This window comes from Euleptes europaea, chromosome 6 (genome assembly GCF_029931775.1).
Source record: "Euleptes europaea isolate rEulEur1 chromosome 6, rEulEur1.hap1, whole genome shotgun sequence".
Lineage (NCBI taxonomy): Eukaryota > Metazoa > Chordata > Lepidosauria > Squamata > Sphaerodactylidae > Euleptes > Euleptes europaea.
The window spans coordinates 95,469,088-95,489,163 of NC_079317.1; the positions used below are offsets into that span (position 1 = coordinate 95,469,088).

Genomic DNA, 20,076 nt, shown 5'->3' on the forward strand with positions numbered 1-20,076 from the left:
GTATCGAGCAGCTTTTCTAAAAATACCAGGTTTAGGAGGGAAAACACAGCTTGACTTTTGTCGTTGCCTATAGCTTTCCCCTGTCTCTAGATTATTTGAATCTTTTTTTTAAAAAAAAAAGCATCAACCCAAAAACTTTCTCATTGTGATGAGGTCAGGCACGTTGCAGTTTACCTATGCCGTGTGATTCATCAGCCTTGCTGGTTTGATTCTGAAAGGGTTTAAACTGGGAAATTGGAAATATTCACTGTATCAGGACTGCTTCTCTTAGTATGAGCCTATTTGGCATCTCTGCTCTGTGCCTGTTCACCCCTTCTTTCAGTAGCTGCCCCTCGTTCTGTGGAATAGGCTTCTGGAAGAGCAAATAACAGCTTCTACTTCAGTGGAATTTCAAAAGGGGCTGCAAAAGAGAGCTTTTTAGGAAGGCTTTGGAGTCTCTTAATAAGATTGGAGGGCTTACATGGATTTGGATTGGAGGATGTTGTTCTTCGTATTTTTCTTTTTACTAACTTGCTGATTTTTTGTTTTGTTTTTTCCGATGCTTGTATTATTTTTGTTTTAATGTATTATTGTTTTTGTTATCCCCCTTATACCCCAATTACTGGCAGAAAGTCAGGCTTATACATATTTAAAATTATAGCCGCAAGAAAGAATATGTTAAAAGAAGTTAAACATTAGGGATGTCTTGGTTTTACATAATGTATGGTAGAACCAAGTAGTACATTAAAACTATGCATCCCCTACTGAACTTACTGGAATAATGTTATTGAGCTATAAAGCGTGTGTGGCTTCAGGGCTGTGGGACCTCTCCATAGCTGTGCCCATTTTGGACAGGTTTCCCAGTGGGTTGATTCTGCTTAATTGCTTTCCAGCACCATGTCCCCAAGTGGAGTATAAGTCTGTGGTGCCCCCTGTCCATCATCTGATAGGATTAGATTGAAAAGTTTAAAAGTAGAAGTGCTTCAGAATGTGTTCCAGTGCATAGCTTTCAAAGTTTAACTAGGGTGCTAGATGGGTACCATTTGTGGGAGAAGAGGGGCAAAAAATAGGTGATGCCCACTGGAGCCATCCCAAAGTCTTGTGATGAACTTGCACATGGTGGCAAATAGAGGTATGGTCCTCTTTTTGAGTGGGTCTCTGTTCTTCTGACTGGATGAAGGAGGGGGGGAAACCAAGGTAGAAGGACTGGTAACTGCACTATGACTGGAGGAGATGAGATATGCTATTTAGCACTGGAGTTGTGAGCCATTATGTAAACCTTAAGAGAAATCTCTCCCAGAATAAGCTCAGAATCTGCTTTTAGCATCAGTATGACGGGCAGGCATCTTCGCTGATAAAGCTGTCCCACCATTCCATCTGCATGACCATGTTGCAGCTCTGCCAGTTATGCAGCTTTTAAGGACATGGAGGTCCTGCCAAAGAAGCCCCTGTCCCTTTCTTGTGGCCAAATTTCCCCACCCCAAGCTGTTGAATCACAATTATCTTTTTGCTCCAATTCCATGACCCTTTTGGAACTAGAGGAGCATTGCCCACAGCACTCAAAGGGAATTGCTGTTCTTGGCTCTCCCAACCAGTACTGCTTCTGTTCAAGCCAGCCAGGGCTTTGGGAGAAGGAAAGAAAAGAGAAAGAGGCCACAGCATCAGGAGGGGAAGTTGCTTCAGAGAAAACATTTGTAGGGCTTGAAACAGCAGGAACTGTTTCACGGGCGCCGAACAATGTACTCCTCCCTCCCCAAGCGTTTGTGCCCTTCTTCTAGCATTTTACTGCTACTAATCATTTCTCTAGAGCCTTCTGTGTAGCTAGACTGAATGCTAACCCCTCTATGGTTATGCAGGGCAGAATTCTGAATATACCATATCCAGACAGGACCTGTCCTTGCTCTTCTGGCTCTATCGATTCATTAGCTCATGCCCTCTTGGAATGCCGCTTTTATGAGGAACTTCGATCATGCTGTATCTCTCCCCTTTTAACATATAAATCTAATGCCTCTGTGTCTGACACAATGCCTTTTTTATTAAGTGACAGGGATCCCAAGGCTACATTGTCAGTGGCGAGATTTATCTCAGTCCTTATATCCCTCAAACATTAGATTTACGCTGCTCAAGATCAATGGATCAAGGAGCTTCTAAGGGATAAAGGAAAGGACTAATCATTTCTAAAACATCTTAATTTGAAAATTAATTGCAATTAATTTTCTTCTTGCTGGGTAGCTTTCACAGGTCCAAAAACAAACTGGGTGACCTATAAATGACCCAAGGGAATTGGCAAGTATGAAGGGAGAGAAATCCAGGAATTCTTTACTTAGGTAGGCAAAGGCTAAAGGCCTCTCTGTATGTGTAAACAAGCCGTTGAAGGGAGCTGTTCAGGAGATGACCCTACTTCAGTGCACCAGAGCCGGATGGCCCCTTTCAATGCAAACTGCCCCATGGATCCAGAATGGAGTTTACTGTGGGAAAAGGCAGTGCTGCTCTCCCTTCCCTAAATGACCTCAGTGGCGCAAGGCACCCATGTGACACTAATGCTGTTTTCTTTTGTTCTCCAGTGTAGCACACAGTTCATAATGATCTCTGCAGCACAGGGATTTGCTGGTGGTTGTTTTCCACAATGGAGTACTTACATTCACCATGTGCATGTCAAGTGCTGTTTACATTCCAGAGCACAGAACTGGATCTGCTCCTACTCACTTGGAATCGGGCCTGATGTTTTGGTGTGTTTGAGCAAGCTGTCACTCAGAGCGAACAGATCTTGAGCCCTCAGTAAGGTCATGGCGGGGGAGAGGAGGAAGCATTGCTGGTTCATGAAGATGCTTATCCAGGGTTTCATAAAGACAATATAATGCTTAGCAAAGGGCTTCAGAATATGATTGCAATCCTGCCATGTAGGCCAAAAACATCCTCATCTTACAGACTGGGGAGAAGGAATGAGGAAGAGGTGATGGCCTACGACCACCCAGCGAGTACATGGCAGAGATGAGATTTGAGCCAAGAATTTCCAGCTCTTGCTCTGAATTCTGATGGAGGAGCTACTCATTAATGTGCCTGGAGCTTTGGCCCATAGGCTGTTAAAAGAAACCAAAACTTTATTTGTGATAGATGGACCAGGCTGGCAAAATCAAGGATTAGAAGAAAATGAAGGATTCCCCTCCCCCATAGAAACGGATCCCAACCTTAGTGAGATTTGGATCCCAGATATGTTGTGGGCATGTGTAAAGTCCTTAACTATAATTCGGACGGAGGTTTCAGAAAGTGGTCCCTGAAAAGAAGTTTGAACCCTGAAATTCCTTTGCTTTTATGGGAATATTTGTCTGTCTCAGTCTGATCCCACGGATGCTGATGCATCAAGTTGAGGTTTGTGCCTCTATATCTGAAGCAGTGTGTGATTCCACTCAGGTGACTGGCTGGTTATGTCCTATCAGAGAAACAACTTCTCCCCCAAACTTGTTAGTACAGAATTGCATTGGGTTCTTCCATGATTTAACCTTATGAACAGAGATTATGTGACTGCCCACAAAAAGAAATCGAACCGATAGAGCATGTGTTTTTTGAATGCACCTCATATAACAAAATTCGTAGCGAAACTATCGGACCATTTCTAGAAAGGTTTCCCAGAAGATCTAATAAAATCATGCTTGAATATCTTCTGTCCGATAAGAACCACCATACGGCACGATTGGTTGCCTGGTTTTGCACCCTGGTCTGTAATCATAAAAAAGTGGGAAGGGCCTTCAACACTGAAGAGTGGCAGGGATTACAGTCACTGAAAAGACCAAATTTTTAGTATTTGCCTAGGAGAGTGTCCAAGTGCCAATTTGTAGTCAGACGTGTAGTTTTAGCTGGTGTCCACTAAGACTATCCTGTGTTTATTAATGAATTTTTGTATATTTTATCCCTTTTGTAATTAATGTTTCCTCTATTTACATACTAGTCGTGGACTGTAATAATAAAGAACTTGAACGTGATTTAACCATCTCAACCATAAAGCCAGTGTCCTATTAATGCTTCTACATGGCACAGCTGTTCTGTGACAAGGCAGGAAATGCGCACTGATGCAGCAGCCTCTGCTATTGGTAGGAATAGAAATGGGTTTAAACACTGGCTGCTGTCCCGAGCTAAAGTTTTGGGCAAAGGTGAATGCCAAAGAATGTATAATTTTGAACCGGTGTGTTCTCTTCTTCGTGTTTCTTGCCCAGGGGCCGCAGTGAACCTGACGCTAGTGACTCCGGAAAAAGCCATCAAACTAGCTGCTAATGATTTCTTCCGGCATCATCTTTCTAAAGATGGGTGAGTGGAGTGGAGGGAGTTGGGCAGAATGGCTAGAATCAGGATGATGTTTGTGTTGAGATGTGCAGTGGGACAGCTGGACATTGTATCTGCATGGATTCATCTCATTATACATTTTGGGGACAACAGATAAACAGTGTTGCAAATTAAGAAGCGGTTTATCGGTATTTGGTTGAGGTTGGTGATCAAGATTATATCCTTCCTTTCCTGTGTAAGAATAGCTGTTATTCATCTTTGTGCTCTGAGAATCAAGGAAATGTCCGGGTAGTCTGTTTAGTTTAAAAAAATTTTAACATTTACTTACAAAATTTATACTTCACCTTTCTGCCCTCATTAGGGCCCCCAAAGCAGCTAACAGATTTAAAACGTACATAATAAAAAATTAAGGACTATTAAAACCAAACCAAACACACCATTCAAACAATTAAAACCAAGTAAAAATACACATACAATAGAATAAAATACACCTACATAAAAACGGCAATTAAAAACAGGACAGGAAGGACAGATCACTGCGTGAATGCCAGAAAAGTCTTTACACACTGGCAGAAGATGGTGACAGAAGAAGACAGGCGAGTCTCTCTGAGGACTATAGTTTTGATGCTACAGCTGAGAAGGCCCTCTCCTGGTTTGCCACCTGCTTAATTTCAGAAGGCGGGGCACCTAAAGCAAGGCCTCAGAAGATGACTGTAGCAGTCAGGTAAGTTCATAAGCAAGTAGGCGTTCCTTCAGGTACGCTGGTCCCCATATCTTCAAATATCAACACCAGCACCAACACCAGAAACAGATTGGGAGCTAGTGTAGATGGGCCAAGACCGGAGTGATAGGGCCCCTATGACCCATTTCAGTCAACACCCTGGCTGCAGCGTTCTGCACCAGCTGAAGTTTCCCAAACACTTTTCAAGGGCAGCCCCACATGAAATACATTGCTGTAATCTAATCCAGATTTAATCCAGGAATGCACCATGGAAACCAGACCTTTTCCGCTGAGGGAAGATTGCAGCTGACTAGCTGGTAAAAGGCACTCTTGGCCACAGCTGGCTCCTGCTTATCCAGCAGTAGACCTGGGTCCGAGGGAACCGCCAAACTATAGACCTGTTTCTTCAAGGGGAGTGTAACTCCATCCAGAATGGGTGACACCTAAAGTCCTGGGTCAGACTTTCACCAGTAGCACTTCCATCTTGTCAGGATTAAGCTTCAATTTATTAGCCCATATCCACTCCCAAAATTGGAGACAATTAGGCAGCAGGGTGGGTGGGTACACAAACAGAATCCTGATCCTGTCTCTCAACCCCAACATAAGATCCACAGCCTTAAAACCAGAAGTGTCCTGAATGGGGCACCGTTCTAGGGGGATAGACTACAGCAACACCACATTCACCTCCATCAGGCCTATGCTGATGTATCACTGGGGGGACACTGTTGGAAAAGGTCAACCGTTCTCCTCTCACCCAACCAAGCCTCAGTGATACATGCCAGGCCAGCCCTCTCATCCATGATTAAATACTGTTGAACTACAATTCTTCGGCCCCGCCAAGCAATATGACTTTGGGGTTTAGGTTTAAACCATTTTAGAACTCACTGTAATGAACGTAACATCACCAAGTTTGTCTGCCCTAGTCAAAACGTGGAGATGGTCATACCAAGCTAAAAACATGTCTACTCAAACAGGGAATTTCGTGAGGCGGGTAGTTGAAATGAGACTCAGCCTCTTGTTGATTCCCTTGAATCATATACAGGTGTTAACTATAGAACTGTGAACTTTACCTGCTATCCTGCTATTTGCTTTCATGATCACATTACCTTTAGATTTTTTCTCTCTCATTCTGCATACTTGAGCAAAACCATGCCTGCAGAAATCTTTCTCAGCTTCCAGAAGCAGCCTGCAGTCTTAGCCTCTGGAATTACGGTAACATGGGAAAGTCTCTAAAAAGGAATGCAGTACCTGTGATTATTACAAAAACAAACAGACAGTTATATAGAACAGCACCACAAGTGTGTTTATCAGATGGTCCTATAATCAGTCATTGCTGGTAGACAGGAGTGACTGCCTTCAGTAATACTGGTGTTGTAGCTGCTTCCCAAATGTGGGAATGCTATCTAAATCATGAATCTGGTGGCTGTTAATCCACAGGTCTTTTACAAAGCCCTAAAAGTGCCACAGGGTTTTTATTTGCACTAAAATGTGACCATTGACGACAGGCCCCAGGGTCCAATTGCTGGCAGAATGCATTCAGATTCATTTCTTGGTTCAATTACTGGGGTATGGCTGAGAAGGGACTTGTTTTTAAACCCCAGACACATTTTGTGGAGCTGGTTTTAGCTGGTACAAACATCTGGTGACATCAGCCTTCACGCACCATTTTGCAGATATTTGCCTTGGAAAAAATGCAGAGCTGCGTATTTTCTCCTCCTATGTATATTGTAGGTGTATAGAGTGTGTAAGAGAGGGCCTTGGCAGTCAGTCAGCCTGTTAATGCTGCTGCTGCTTTTGCAAAGTAAAGTGACCGGAGCGGCTCTCTGCTGTTGCGGCTTGAATTCTAATGCCTCAGTTAAGCATTGCGCATCAGTTCTGTAAAAGGATAAGATTTCAAAACAGAAAAATAATAATAAATTGGAGTTCGTGGCTTCTTTTTGTGGCTTGCCGGCGTTTTTTTTTTTTAATGTTCAGCATGATTTAAAGACCCGGCAATACCAGGAACACAGCTTTTTAGGTAAAAAACAGTGCTGCTCCTCCCACAGTTCATCTTTTACAGCTCTCTGTGTGCATAGTGACAGAGTTTCTCTGGAGAATGTTTAAGCGCTAAGATGGGATAGGTAAGAGGAAAGGGGTTGGTAGGTCTTGGCTTTAATGCATGAATTCGCCGCTTACTTAAGAGCTGTAATTAACATTGGATAAAATTGTGTCATAATTCACTGGGGTTCTTAAAATATATTTAGAATTGTTGTTCTTCCCTGGTAGTTTTACTGTGCTGTGGCGTGGATATTGTACATAATCCATTTTCTGCTAAATATCCAAATGGGTTCTTAAATTCTGGGAGTGAAATGAAATCTACAGCTCCTCCTTTCTTCTGTTTATTCTAGTATGGAGATTAATTTTCTTTCTGCAATAGCAGTACTTAAAAAAAAATTAGGGTCAACACAGGCCATAAAGAGATAATGCAGCCACTATTTAGTCTTCTCAATGTCATACAAGCATGAATATGATTTACTAGAATTTAGGAATACAAGACTTACAGGAGGCATCTAATTTCCTCCTCTCCCACTTCCTCATTTTCTCCAGGGGAACTGATCTCTGTCATCTGGAAAGTTGTACACATGGAGGTTGTCAACCCTAGTTCCCCTGGAGGAAATGGCTGCTTTGGAGGGTGGAGTCTATGGCATTATACCCTTCTGAGGTCCCTCCCCTCCTCAAACCCTATCTTCCCCAGGCTCCACCCCCCCCCCCAAATCTCCAGGAATTTTCTAACCTGCAGTTGACAACCCTGTCTTCTTCCCGCACACAATGCGATTACATCACTTCTGGGTTTACCTTGGAAGCATCCTGTCATGATGCGGCACTTCCGGAGGCAAACCTGGAAGTGACGTAATCGCGTCATGTGGGGCCACCACTCCAAGGAGCCCGCCAATCCCAGCAACCTGGCAACCCTACTCTACAGCAAGATGGGGATTTGAGCCTGGGTCTCCCAGACCCTACTCTATGGTTGCCAGGTCCCCCCTCTCCTCTGGCAGGAGGTTTTTTGGGTGGAGGTGAGGGAAGATCGCGGCTGTGCTGACGCAATCACTTCACTTCCGGTTTACACCCGGAAGCGCCGCATCACAAGGGGCCTTTACCACTCAGACTGGGTGTTTGAGTGGTAAAAGGCCTGTTGCAATGCGGCGCTGCTGGGTGTAAACGCATCGCAAGGGGCCGTTTACCACTTGAACTCCCAGTTTGAGTGGTAAAAGGCCCCTTGCGATGCATTTACACCCGGAAGCGCCGCATCGCAAGGGGCCTTTTGCCACTCAAACTGGGAGTTCAAGTGGTAAACTGGGAGTTTGAGTGGTAAATGGCCCCTTGTGATGCAGTGCTTCCAGATGTAAGCCAGACGTGGCGCGGCGGGCAGGCACGCGTGCACAAGTTGCCTGCCAACCCTCAGCTGGTTGGTGGGCAGCCAGGTGGGTTGGCGGGGGTTTGCCTGCCACCACCTGGCACTTGGCAACCCTACCCTACTCTGAAGCTCTAACCACTACACTACATTGGATTTTGTAGGTTGCTTGCTGTTGAATAGTTGCAAGCAGCCAGGCCTGGTTGAATCATGCAAGTCTATCAAGTCACCCAGTGGCTGCTGCCAAGCTCAGGCCTGGCCCCAACGAGTCCTCCCTCAGGGGCCAGAACAGCCCTGGAAAGGGCCCTGCCCCCTCCCCCTGCCTTTTACTCCCAGAAACTGTAACCTGGAATGCGGTGATTGCCTAGCAACAACCACAGAGGGAAAACAGGTGCTCCTTCTATAATTTTTTGGTTTGTTAAAAAAAAAAACCCAATGTATTTTTTTTTAATATTTCACATTTTTCTGCAAACCTGGGACCTTCTGCGGGTTTGTAGAAGATCTGCCTTGCCCGTTCACTGCTCCAGTCACTGGATTTAAGTATTCTCAGATTTGGCCAACTTTGCTATTAGGGTATAAGATGCATAAAACTCTGGGATAACTAGATGCCATTTCTGAATATTGCAGAAAATTTTACCGTGCTTACCTGCTCTTCTAACGACACAACACAAAAAGGAGCAACCTATTCCATCCCCAGTATTTCATTGCATTGCACAACTTGATGTTTGCAGTCCTGCAAAGTACATCGTTTTAAAATATAACCCTGACTTTTGCCCCATTAGGCGTGATTGATTGTACACTGTGTCTCAGATGTTGCTAGTAAAAAAACCCAACAACATTGCTTTCTGACAAGCTGTTCTCAGGGTTCTGGAAGTGTTTTTTTTTTAAATGAACTTTTGTCTCAAGGAGTTTTATTTTCATTAATACAGGAGCCTTCTCATAGCTCTGCATAGCCTCCCTCCCCCTTTTTTATCTTGACCTTCAGTGTGTTTGTTGTCCTAGAGTGGGGCTAGAAAGCTGCTGACTTTTGCTAAGTCTCTTCCAGGTCACTAGGCATTATTGCATTGGCTGTTTCTTTGCTGATGCAATCAGAAGCCGTAGGAAAATGGATCTCTGTTACACCCCTCCCCTTTCTTGTTATGTGTAAGTGGTAGTGCTTTGCTTGATGAACAGAAATGTGAGATGCTTTACTCTTCCGGCCCTCTCCGCTATGGCTGCTGCCGTGCCAGATTGCTCGGGAGCATTTTGTCAGGCTCTGGCTCTTGATAAGGAGCTTTCACGTTTGAGTCCGGTGCTGAATGCATGAGCATTGTTGAATGATATAAGCATTCCCACAATTGGTCTGATCAGGTTGTCCTCCTTCTTGCCATTGTGCACACATTCACCTGTCATAACTGGAGGCTTCCCCTTTCCCCTTTTAATACTGAATTTGCATGATTGTACACAAGAAGAACCCTGCTGGTCCACCTAGTCCAGCTTCGTGTTTCAAAAAGTGGTCACCTAATTGCTCTGGAGGGACAACAAAAGTTGAAAACCAAGAGCTTGCCCTGATGTTGCATCCTAGCTCTGGTATTTAGAGGTTTACTGCTCTGAATATGGAGGTTTCCTTTAGTCACCACGGGTAGTAGCCTTTGATGGACCTATCCTGAACACATGAACACACGAAGCTGCGTTATACTGAATCAGACCCTCGGTCCATCAGAGTCAGTATTGTCTACTCAGATGGGCAGCGGCTCTCCAGGGTCTCAGGCAGAGGTCTTTCACATCACTTATTTGCCTAGTCCCTTTAACTGGAGATGCCAGGGATTGAACCTGGGACCTTCTGCATGCCAAACAGATGCCAAACTGAGCCATGGCCCCTTCTCCAATCCAGGAGGTTTCAGAGCAGTCCCCAGCGTTTGCTCCAAAGCATACTAACTTCATAAGATTTTCTTCACCTAGTAGTTTGCATTTTCTTCAGAGCTTCACAGCTTATCATCTGTCCTGAAAAACAAAGGTTGAATGAGGAATCCAAGACTTTTGCCTCTAGAGATGGTAGATGTAGGTCAGACAAAATGAAGTAATTCTTCACACCATGCATAATTTAGAGACGTTCATTGCTGCAAGATGTGGAGACGGCTTGGATGGCTTTAAAACAGGATTAAACAAATCCATGGCCCTGGTGGCTACTGGCTAGAACTTTCATATGCAGAGGCGGTGTGTTGCGGTAGGCACAACAACCTGCGCAGGGAACCTTTTGTCCTTTGTGTGCTGTGTGTGGGAATCTGGATCGCCACTGTGAGGGAACAAATGCTGGACTAGATGGACCTTTAGTCTGAATCAGCGTTATGTTCTAATGGAAGCTAAATAATAGAAGTCCTATGAGCAAAGGTTGAAGGAGCTGGGTATGTTTAGCCTGGAGAGGAGAAGACTGAGAGGGGATGTGATAACTATCTTCAAGTACTTGAAGGGCTGTCATATAGAGGATGGTGCAGAGTTGTTTTCTGTTGCCTCAAAAGGTTGGACCAGAACCAACAGGTTGAAATTAAATCAAAAGAGTTTCCATCTAGACATTAGGAAGAATTTTCTAACAGTTAGAGTGGTTCCTCAGTGGAACAGGCTTCCTCGGGAGGTGGTAAGCTCTCCTTCCCTGGAGGTTTTTAAGAGGAGGTTAGATGGCCATCTGTCAGCAATGCTGATTCTGTGACCTTAGGCAGATGATGAGAGGGAAGGCATCTTGGCCATCTTCTGGTCACTGGGGGTGTGGAGGGGGGGGAGGTAGTTGTGAATGTTCTGCATTGTGCACAGGGTTGGACTAGATGACCCTTGTGGTCCCTTCCAACTCTATGATTCTGTGAATTTATTGGGTTTGAGAATTTATGTCAATGGTGGACTATTTAATCTGTTAGATCCATTACATTTTGTGTATTATATTGTAGGTGTCTGCTAAGTTCATGGTTGAAAATGTAATCAGGTTGGGATAGTGCTAATTAAATATCCAATACTAATTATATCGTTGCAGTAGTGTAGTGGCAGAAAGAAAGGAGTTTCAGGCAGCATGTGGACTATTGGTAAGAGGTGTGTGTAAGTGTGACTGAGGTCCATGGAAAGGGATAGGGAGCTGAGAAGTTCTTCCTGACTCTTAGAACTACACTAAAGAGGCTGTTTTATTGACGCTTTGTGGGCGCTTTTAGAATTTCGAGAAAAGGTAGTGGGTGCCACCGCAGACAGGCTGCCATGGGAACAGCAGCAGTTCTTTGATTTGGGAACATGGTTTGTTTTCCATTTCCAAAACGAGAAAAAAAAAGAGGGTATGTTTTGTTCCCTTTGCAGCCACAGGGAAAGGTTGCCGAGCTTGGATGTTTGAGACAGTTTTTCCATGGCAAATGCTGCTTCCAAAGTACTGCAGTGTTCGGAACAGAGCAGTAGTGGTAATTTCCTGTGTTTAGTGGCTTTCATATAGCAGCTCCTCCAGAGACAGTAGCAGCAATAGAGGATATTGATTGGGAAGTACCCTACAGCTGAACGGGAACATATCAGCAAACATGAGGACTTGGCACTTCAGGCCTAGTTTGGCACTGGTGTTGCTGTGTCATCCATGCTGATCTTGCTGCTCAATTCTCTTTGAAACCATCAGCAAAGGAAATGGCAGAGTCCCCTAGTGTTGTCAGTGCGTTGACGTGGTGTTCCTTATTGCTCACAAAAGTACTATGAATGTTGGAAGAATCAGCCACTTGGAAGCATGGTTCTGTTAGTATGAACCCTACTCTTTAAAAGGTAAAGGTCCCCTGTGCAAGCACCGGGTCATTCCTGACCCATGGGGTGACGTCACATCCCGACGTTTACTAGGCAGACTTTGTTTACAGGGTGGTTTGCCAGAGCCTGTTAAGAGCTCCGTGGCACAGAGTGGTAAGCTGCAGTACAAGCTCTGCTCATGACCTGAGTTCGATCCCAACGGAAGTTGGTTTCAGGTAGCCGACTCAAGGTTGACTCAGCCTTCCATCCTTCCAAGGTCGGTCAAATGAGTAGTGGAAGAAAAAAGAGGGGAATAAAACCCTAACTGAGAGTCTGTCCCTTCTGCTATTTCAATATTCAACACTGTATTTTTTGAGGTCCAACTTCATTTTATTGCTCTTGAGCATCTCCCTCCTCCCCCTAGGCAGTTTAGGCCTGTTGGTTACCTCTTTTTATTGCATTGTACTCAGTTCCAATAACATCAAGCTTGGACATGATCGGTGACCAGCAGTGTGCAAGGATTTTTCCCTTCTGTGATCTGTAAATGACAGAGAAAAGCATCTCACCAAGAATACCAAGTCTGGTTGTTTTGCCCAAAGGGAGGTTAACGCAGCTGAGTCATTCAGCTGACTTTCTTTCTGTGTGTTTCTCTCCCATCTTTTGCCAGGAAGAAGCTGACGTTGCTGAAGGAAATGCTTGCTGGCTGTGGGGCCGGGACCTGCCAGGTGATTGTCACCACTCCCATGGAGATGCTCAAAATCCAGCTTCAGGATGCAGGCCGAATTGGTACCTCACCCGTCTCTCTTCTTTCTTCATAGTGGTCATGCAGCAACAGGAAGTGCTTAAAGGGGAAGGGCTTACAATGGGAGGAAATCAAGTGGTGGTGAGAGGAAAACAAGGACAAGTTTAGTGAGCCAGTCCACAGGGCATTTTAGCCAAAAGAGATCATTTCACTGATCAGCTGTGTCACCAGATAGGGTCTCCACTGTCTGGTGTGACAAATAGGCTTCCCTCGTTTTTCTGTTGTCTTGATGTGGGAGGGGGTCCCTCCTACAAAAAACCCATCCCAATGAAAACGATCTATAGTTACCTGTGTAGGGGAGAGGAAGCAGGTAAAGGAATAGCTGTGTTCAGCTTACATATGGGTAACAATGTAGAAGGGAGGCAGTTCCTCGCCCTTTGTATTTTTCTTCTTACTCTCTCACCCCATTAAATCCTTAGTTTCACAAACATTTTGCCCTAGGGAATGTTTGCCTACCATTGTTATGCTGTCTCCTATTTTTTGTCTTGATTATTATTTGATGGCTGGGGGAAAAATTCCACAATACTAAATCACTGCTGTAGACCGGTGTAGGGTAGAGACAAGAAAGGGAAAGGGGACAATATTGGTGCTGTACTATATTAACTATTATTTCTAATGATGCAAGGATAATCTTATTGCTTAGCATAATGGAACTAGGCAGGAAAGAACTGCTGCTACCATCTGAATCTTTGATGGAGCTGAGCCAGCGTTTCTCAGTCCCTCTCATGGGCATTTCATGTCAGGCGAGGAGCCAGCGTGGTGTAGTGGTTAAGAGCAGAAGACTCTTAGTCTGGAGAACTGGGTTCGATTCCCCACTCCTCCACATGAAGCCTGCTGGGCGACCCTGGGCCAGTCGCAGTTCTCTCAGAACTCTCTCAGCTCACAGGGAGGTGGGCAGTGGCAAACCACCTCTGAACGTCTCTTGCCTTGAAAACCCTATGGGGTCGCCATAAGTCAGCTATGACTTGATGGCCCTTTCCACCACCAGGGTTGTTGTGAGTAAGCACAGGCTCATCGCTGGGATTTCTTAATATCTCTTTATGCTTTTGTCTGCAGAACTGGGACCACCTTTGCATCTCTTTCTCTGCCTCTTCTGTTTCCCGTTGTAATTCAAATCTTTTCCCCCGAAAATGTGTTAAATTAGGAAGCGAAGGAAAGGCTCTTGCTGTAGCACACGACTGTGTCTCAGTTGCAAGAGTACAATATATGGCAAATGGTATCAGCCCAGGGGATTGACATGAGCTCCATCTCCTGATGGCATGAGAGAACTGCACCAGGAATAGTTTGGGGGAGAGAGAAGCATGTGTAGATCTCCAAGGTGCCTTAGAGAATACAATGCTTCAGAAACAGCCTACAAATATTACCATTACTAGTTTAGAGGCCACATTTAGTCTTCAGCTGTTGGGTTGTGTAACATGATCTGTAGTAAATGGTATGAGTTGTATGGTCCTACCATTCTACTAGGGTTATTTTTCTTCACCGCTCATTATCAAGAAAGAAGCAGGGATGCACACAGAGAAAAGCCAGGTTTGGGTGGAAAGGCAAGAGAATAAGTCCAAAATCCTTCAGCGACTTGATATATTTCAGCAACTTGACTGATGCCTCCTTTAAATGTGATTCAGACTGGCAAGAAGAGCTTACTGTGCAATCTTTGCTTAAACAGAACCTCAGTTTCAAAGCAGAATGGGACAAGATCCATTTCAGGTCATGTAAAATATTGGTGAGAGCTGATTTCAGGCAGCGCTTTGTTCCCTGCTGTTGTGACTGTTCTCTTTATTCTGTTGTTCAAATAAGACCTTTCCAGTGATCTTACTTGCGTGTCGTGTTTACATTCATATTGCAGCATCAGCCTAGTATGTGGAGGTTTGTAAGTGATTGTCTTCTCCTGATTCCTCTACAGCGGCTCAGAAGAAACTAATGGCTGCTCAGGCTCAAATAAGCCCTTCTGCTAGTGCTGGGGCAGCGGAGTCCGTAGTAGAAGCACGAACAACAGCCATGCAAATCACAAGGGAGTTGCTTCGGAACAAAGGCATTGCTGGACTGTATAAGGGACTCGGGGCTACATTACTAAGGTAGGTAGTCCTCTAGAGAAGGTAGTTTTAAAAATCTAAATAGATTAGTAAAAGGTAAAGGTCCCCTGTGCAAGCAGCAGGTCATTCCTGACCCATGGGGTGACGTTACATCCTGACGTTTACTAGGCAGACTTTGTTTACGGGGTAGTTTGCCAGTGCCTTCCCCAGTCATCTTCCCTTTACCCCCAGCAAGCTGGGTACTCAAACCAGGGAAGTCGGTTTCAGGTAGCCGGCTCAAGGTTGACTCAGCCTTCCATCCTTCCGAGGTCGGTCAAATGAGTACCCAGCTTGCTGGGGGTAAAAGGAAGACGACTGGGGAAGGCACTGGCAAACCACCCCATAAACAAAGTCTGCCTAGTAAATGTCGGGATGTGATGTCACCCCATGGGTCAGGAATGACCCGGTGCTTGCACAGGGGACCTTTACCTCCCCCACCCCCCGATGTCAGACTTATATTCATGTAATCTTTGTCACGGGGACTGACCAGTTTGTCCAGTGTAGAGGATGGAAAGGCGTTGTTGGCATATGATGGCATAAATCACATTAGAAGATGAGCAGGAGTATGGACCTAAGATAGTGTGGCTGATGTTGCTGGGCCCAGTGATGGTGACGACGTTGCTAGGATCTATATGAGAGCAAATTTGGCACTTTGGTTTGTTGCAGGCCTTGGCACTGGAGCCATGCTAGTTTATCATACTGTTAAGTAATTGTATCATGTCTTGTATCATATCTTCCTATGCAGGGATGTACCATTTTCCATTGTTTATTTCCCATTGTTTGCAAACTTGAATAAACTGGGGCAGAAGAACCCTGATGTCAAAGCTCCATTCTACGTGTCCTTCTTCTCTGGGTGCCTGGCAGGCAGCACAGCAGCTGTTGCAGTCAACCCTTGTGACGGTATGCGCGGGGATGAAGTTCAGTCAGAGGGTTGTGTCTGATGTGTGGGGAAGTTCATGGGAATTGTTGGCAAGAGAGAGGAGAAAATGGAAGAAAACCCCTGGTGCTTCTCTGTCTGCCTTCTCATGAAATGTGAAGTGGGAGGAATATGTCTTCTTGTGAAGAGTTTTACAGCACTGGGGAGAAAGGGGGACAAAAGAACACAGGTGTCAACCTCAGATTTCCCAGGGATCTAGCACCAAAGCGAGAGGAGGTGCTCTCCAGATTGTTCCAGCAGCCTCCCTTGCGGAAGGGAAGGAACTGCACTACTGCCGTAACATCAACAGTGTGCCAGAGAAAGGGGAGCAGGAGCATCTGCAAGGGGGGGGGGGGCTACATTGGTAGCTTCCCTATTAGCCCTGCTTCTTGGGAGAACAGAGGCAGTCAAAAGGAGGCATGGTAGAGGTGTATAAAACTTTCTGCAGGAAAAAATTAGGAGTGGATGGAGACTTCTTTCTCCCCACCTCAATGCGAGAATTTGGAGTCATCTAACGAATTTCTTCAGGAAGAAGTTACTTCTTGGCACAATTAATTTTATGGAATTCACAGCCACAAGATCTGATGACAACAGTCATTAGCTATGGTTGAACAAATTCACAGAGGATAGGCTAGTAGCCAAGATGCCTCAGTGAAATCCAGTCTACTTCTGAATGCCAGTTTCTGAGGGAGGCAATGGTTGGGAAGGGCAGTGGCCTTCATGCCCTGCTTGTGGGTAGGTCATTGTGGGAAACAGGCTGCTGGATTAGATGGCCCTACTCTCCTTCAGCTAAATTCTTCTGTAGGAGTATGTGCTCCCTGATGGGATGTTGTATCAAGCTTTGCTATCTTCCTTCCTCAGTAATCAAGACAAGGCTGCAGTCCTTACAGAGGGGAGTCAATGAGGATACATACTCAGGGATCACAGACTGTGCCAGGTAAATGATCTCTTTGTTTTGTTTTAATTTTTAATTTTGTTTTAAACTTAGAACTTACAAATACACAAGTATACATAACATACAAAATAAAACTTAGCACACACATAAGATTACATTGTGTGCTTTACTCTGGCCTGGGTCAGCTGTCGGATTATTATCTCTACCATCTGTTCAAGTTAGTTTCTTAGTTTCTTAATTATACATTCAACATTAACATTTATTTCTCTTAACATGTAAGGAGCTTCGTAGTGTTTCATATCTAACTTTCTTAAACATCTATATTTTACTATTGATACTACTTCTAAATATTATTATTACGTTTATATCATTATTTATTATAATATTTATCTTAAAGATGTATATGGTTAACACATCTACCTACTCTCAACATATTACATATAATTTCTCCAGATCATGATCTTATCAACTACACCTGCTACAATTCAATAAAGAAAAAGGCTACAGAAGCCTTACATATTCACATAATCATAATAGGATTTCCATTTTCTTTAAAGCTCTTCCTTTGATCTTTTACTCAGTAAATTTGTCAGCCTGGCCATCACTGCATATTCAGCCATTTTCTCCTGCTATCTTTCTATTTCAGGTGTTGTTTCTTGTTTGTAAATGATTTCTTTGTTGATCATGCATATGCATTTGTTAACTGCTTGTCTTCGGTGCCTATTCAAAGCTACTTAGAATAAAATGTACAGAAGCAGCTCTAACTAGGCCAATTTAGTCCTGAAGTGAACATTCCCCCGTTTGCCAAGCCCCAGTTCCTACTTTGCATTCATCTCAAAACCCATTGATTAGAAAGCATGGAAATTTCACCCACTGTTAGATGCCAACAAGGGATATACTCTCTTTGGGGAGGCTAAATAATGTGGTGTTATCAAGGCAAGTGGGGGGAGGGGGAATACGCACGTGTGGCCTTTACATATCTCCCGACTTTAATATGTGATATACCCAGGTACAATCTGAAGTCTGTGTATACCCAGGCACAGTCTTTGGGACAATATTGGGAGGGGGGCGTGATATAACAGAAAGAGAAGGCAACATTTAATTGAACTACATTTGATCTTTCATTGAACATTCATAAAGAGAAAGGAAAGGCAATGCAATACAACACAACAAAATTGAGGAATGCAGTGGAGAAGTGAATTCAATTGGGGAGTGCAATAAAATCAAGTAAACAGTTCCCAGTGATAACATTCCCATTAAAGTCCAGCTAGTCCTCGTGAAAATACCCATGGATGTAAGCATGGTGTTCCTAAGAGAGAAATTTTTAAAAAGGGAAAGGAGGAGGGGAAAGGGCTGTTGCAACTCCATGGTGAGGAGGGAGAGTCTGGGCTTAAGTAGTGAATGAGAGGAAGAAAGGCACAAAGGCACAGAAGGGATTCTGGGGTTTAGCCAAGTGAGGCAAGAAAGAGGCAGGGAGAGAAGCAGTACAAGGCCTAGGAGAGAAAGGCTTGGGAACTAGGTTGCTGGCAGAGGGAGAAAGAGGGGTCTCTTGAATGGAGCTCCAACAGAGCAATGAACGGAGAGTGTGTGTGTGTGTGGGGGGGATAAGCGAGAGTTTCACACAACGTTTCACACAACGCATAGTTAAATTGTGGAACTCCCTGCCCCAGGATGTGGTGATGGCTGCCAGCTTGGAGGGCTTTAAGAGGGGAGTGGACATGTTCATGGAGGAGAGGGGTATTCATGACTATTAGTTAGAATGGATACTAGTCATGCTGCATACCTATTCTCTCTAGTATCAGAGGAGCATGCTTATTATATAAGGTGCTGTGGAGCACAGGCAGGATGGTGCTGCTGCAGTCGTCTTGTTTGGGGGCTTCCTAAAGGCACCTGGTTAGCCACTGTGTGAACAGACTGCTGGACTTGATGGGCTTTGGTCTGATCCAGCAGGGCCTTTCTTATGTTCTAATGAGAGAGCTGGAGCAGGTGAGAATGAAAATGTCTGGGAGAAAGAGGGAGAGATATTGACAGAGAGGTGTGGATTAGGGGGAAAGTACATGGATAATTTGATCATGGGTAAAAGCTTGTTTCCTAGAGAGAACTGTGAGGACTAAAGCATAATGGGAATAGAACTGCTGAACTAATTGATGCTCCAGCTGGCACCGCTAGGTGAAGGAATTGTAATGGAGGGAAATACGCAGCTTCTTACCTGTTTTCTTTGTCTCTCTCCTTAGGAAAATCTGGAAGAACGAAGGTCCCACAGCATTTTTCAAGGGGGCTTATTGCAGAGCCCTGGTCATCGCCCCGCTGTTTGGTATTGCACAAGTTGTCTATTTCATCGGCATTGCTGAATACTTCCTAGATATGATTCCAAAACGGCGGGATTAACCCTCCACACTTCTCCCCATCCAGTTGGAATACGCCGTAGTCTTCTGTGTCATTGTGGTGTCAGAGCAACAGCACAAAGGGTTAAAGCAGTAATAAGATGGAATGAATGTTGTTTCCCAACAAAGTTCTTTTTCCTTTGGCCAGCATGGGCCCCACCATTACCCTACAGAGGATACTTAATTATGCATATCTCCTTTTCAGTTATCAGCCTAAAATACAACAGTTAACAGGGACCTGACTTGCAAACCTGTTGCTTCTCTTGGCAAGGGAGAAGGAAGCCACCCGCTGCCGCTCAATTACCAACAAATCAAGAAGGAGCAAAAGAACTTGTCTGTTTCCTCCCATCTTTGTTTCAGGCCTCTAAGGAAGACCAGGGATCACGCTTGTAAAAAGGGAGGCCTGATTGTCAGGCAGGTAATTGCTGAGATCATAGTGTTTGTCTTTAGGTCGTTCTCTTAAATATCTACACTCAACATGCCCTAAAAATGTGCTGGACTTAAATGAACTCTTTGGATGCTGAAGGAGGGGGGAAAGGGAAAGGTGTGTCTTCTGTTTAGATTTTAGCAAAGGGACAGCCTTCCTAAATGGGCAATAATGTATATTCCCTGCAATTATGCTCTCACTCTCAGAAAGAAGCATTTTTTTTGTGGGAACACACTGATTGTCCCAAAGATATGTCATGGACTAGGTGTAAACGTTGAGGTGAGGAAGAAGAAATTAATCATTAGGGATCATTTTTTAAAAATTATGCTGGATGAAAATCCAACATGGTAATACATTCCTTTCAGTCTGCCTGGGTGATGATGGTAATGCTGCTGTCGTAACCAGTGTGTCAATTGTAAGTGTCTTTCAACTTGTGCCTGACTCTGCATTCCTCTCCTGTTTTTCTTTGGGAGTACTGATATCCCAAAGAGTAACTTAGG

The 20,076-nt window shown here is 44.4% G+C and overlaps 1 protein-coding gene across 1 annotated transcript in view; it reads left to right on the forward strand.

Annotated features, from left to right (window-relative positions):
- SLC25A22 (solute carrier family 25 member 22) overlaps positions 1 to 19,466 on the forward strand; it is a 32,209-nt gene extending 12,743 nt beyond the window's left edge. Inside the window, 7 exon segments of the mRNA XM_056851586.1 lie at positions 4,191 to 4,281; positions 12,751 to 12,880; positions 14,758 to 14,957; positions 15,700 to 15,854; positions 16,732 to 16,807; positions 19,000 to 19,132; positions 19,134 to 19,466. Of these exon segments, the coding sequence (XP_056707564.1) occupies positions 4,191 to 4,281; positions 12,751 to 12,880; positions 14,758 to 14,957; positions 15,700 to 15,854; positions 16,732 to 16,807; positions 19,000 to 19,132; positions 19,134 to 19,193 (845 nt within the window). The 3' untranslated portion in view covers positions 19,194 to 19,466.
- The last annotated feature ends 610 nt before the right edge of the window (positions 19,467 to 20,076 follow it).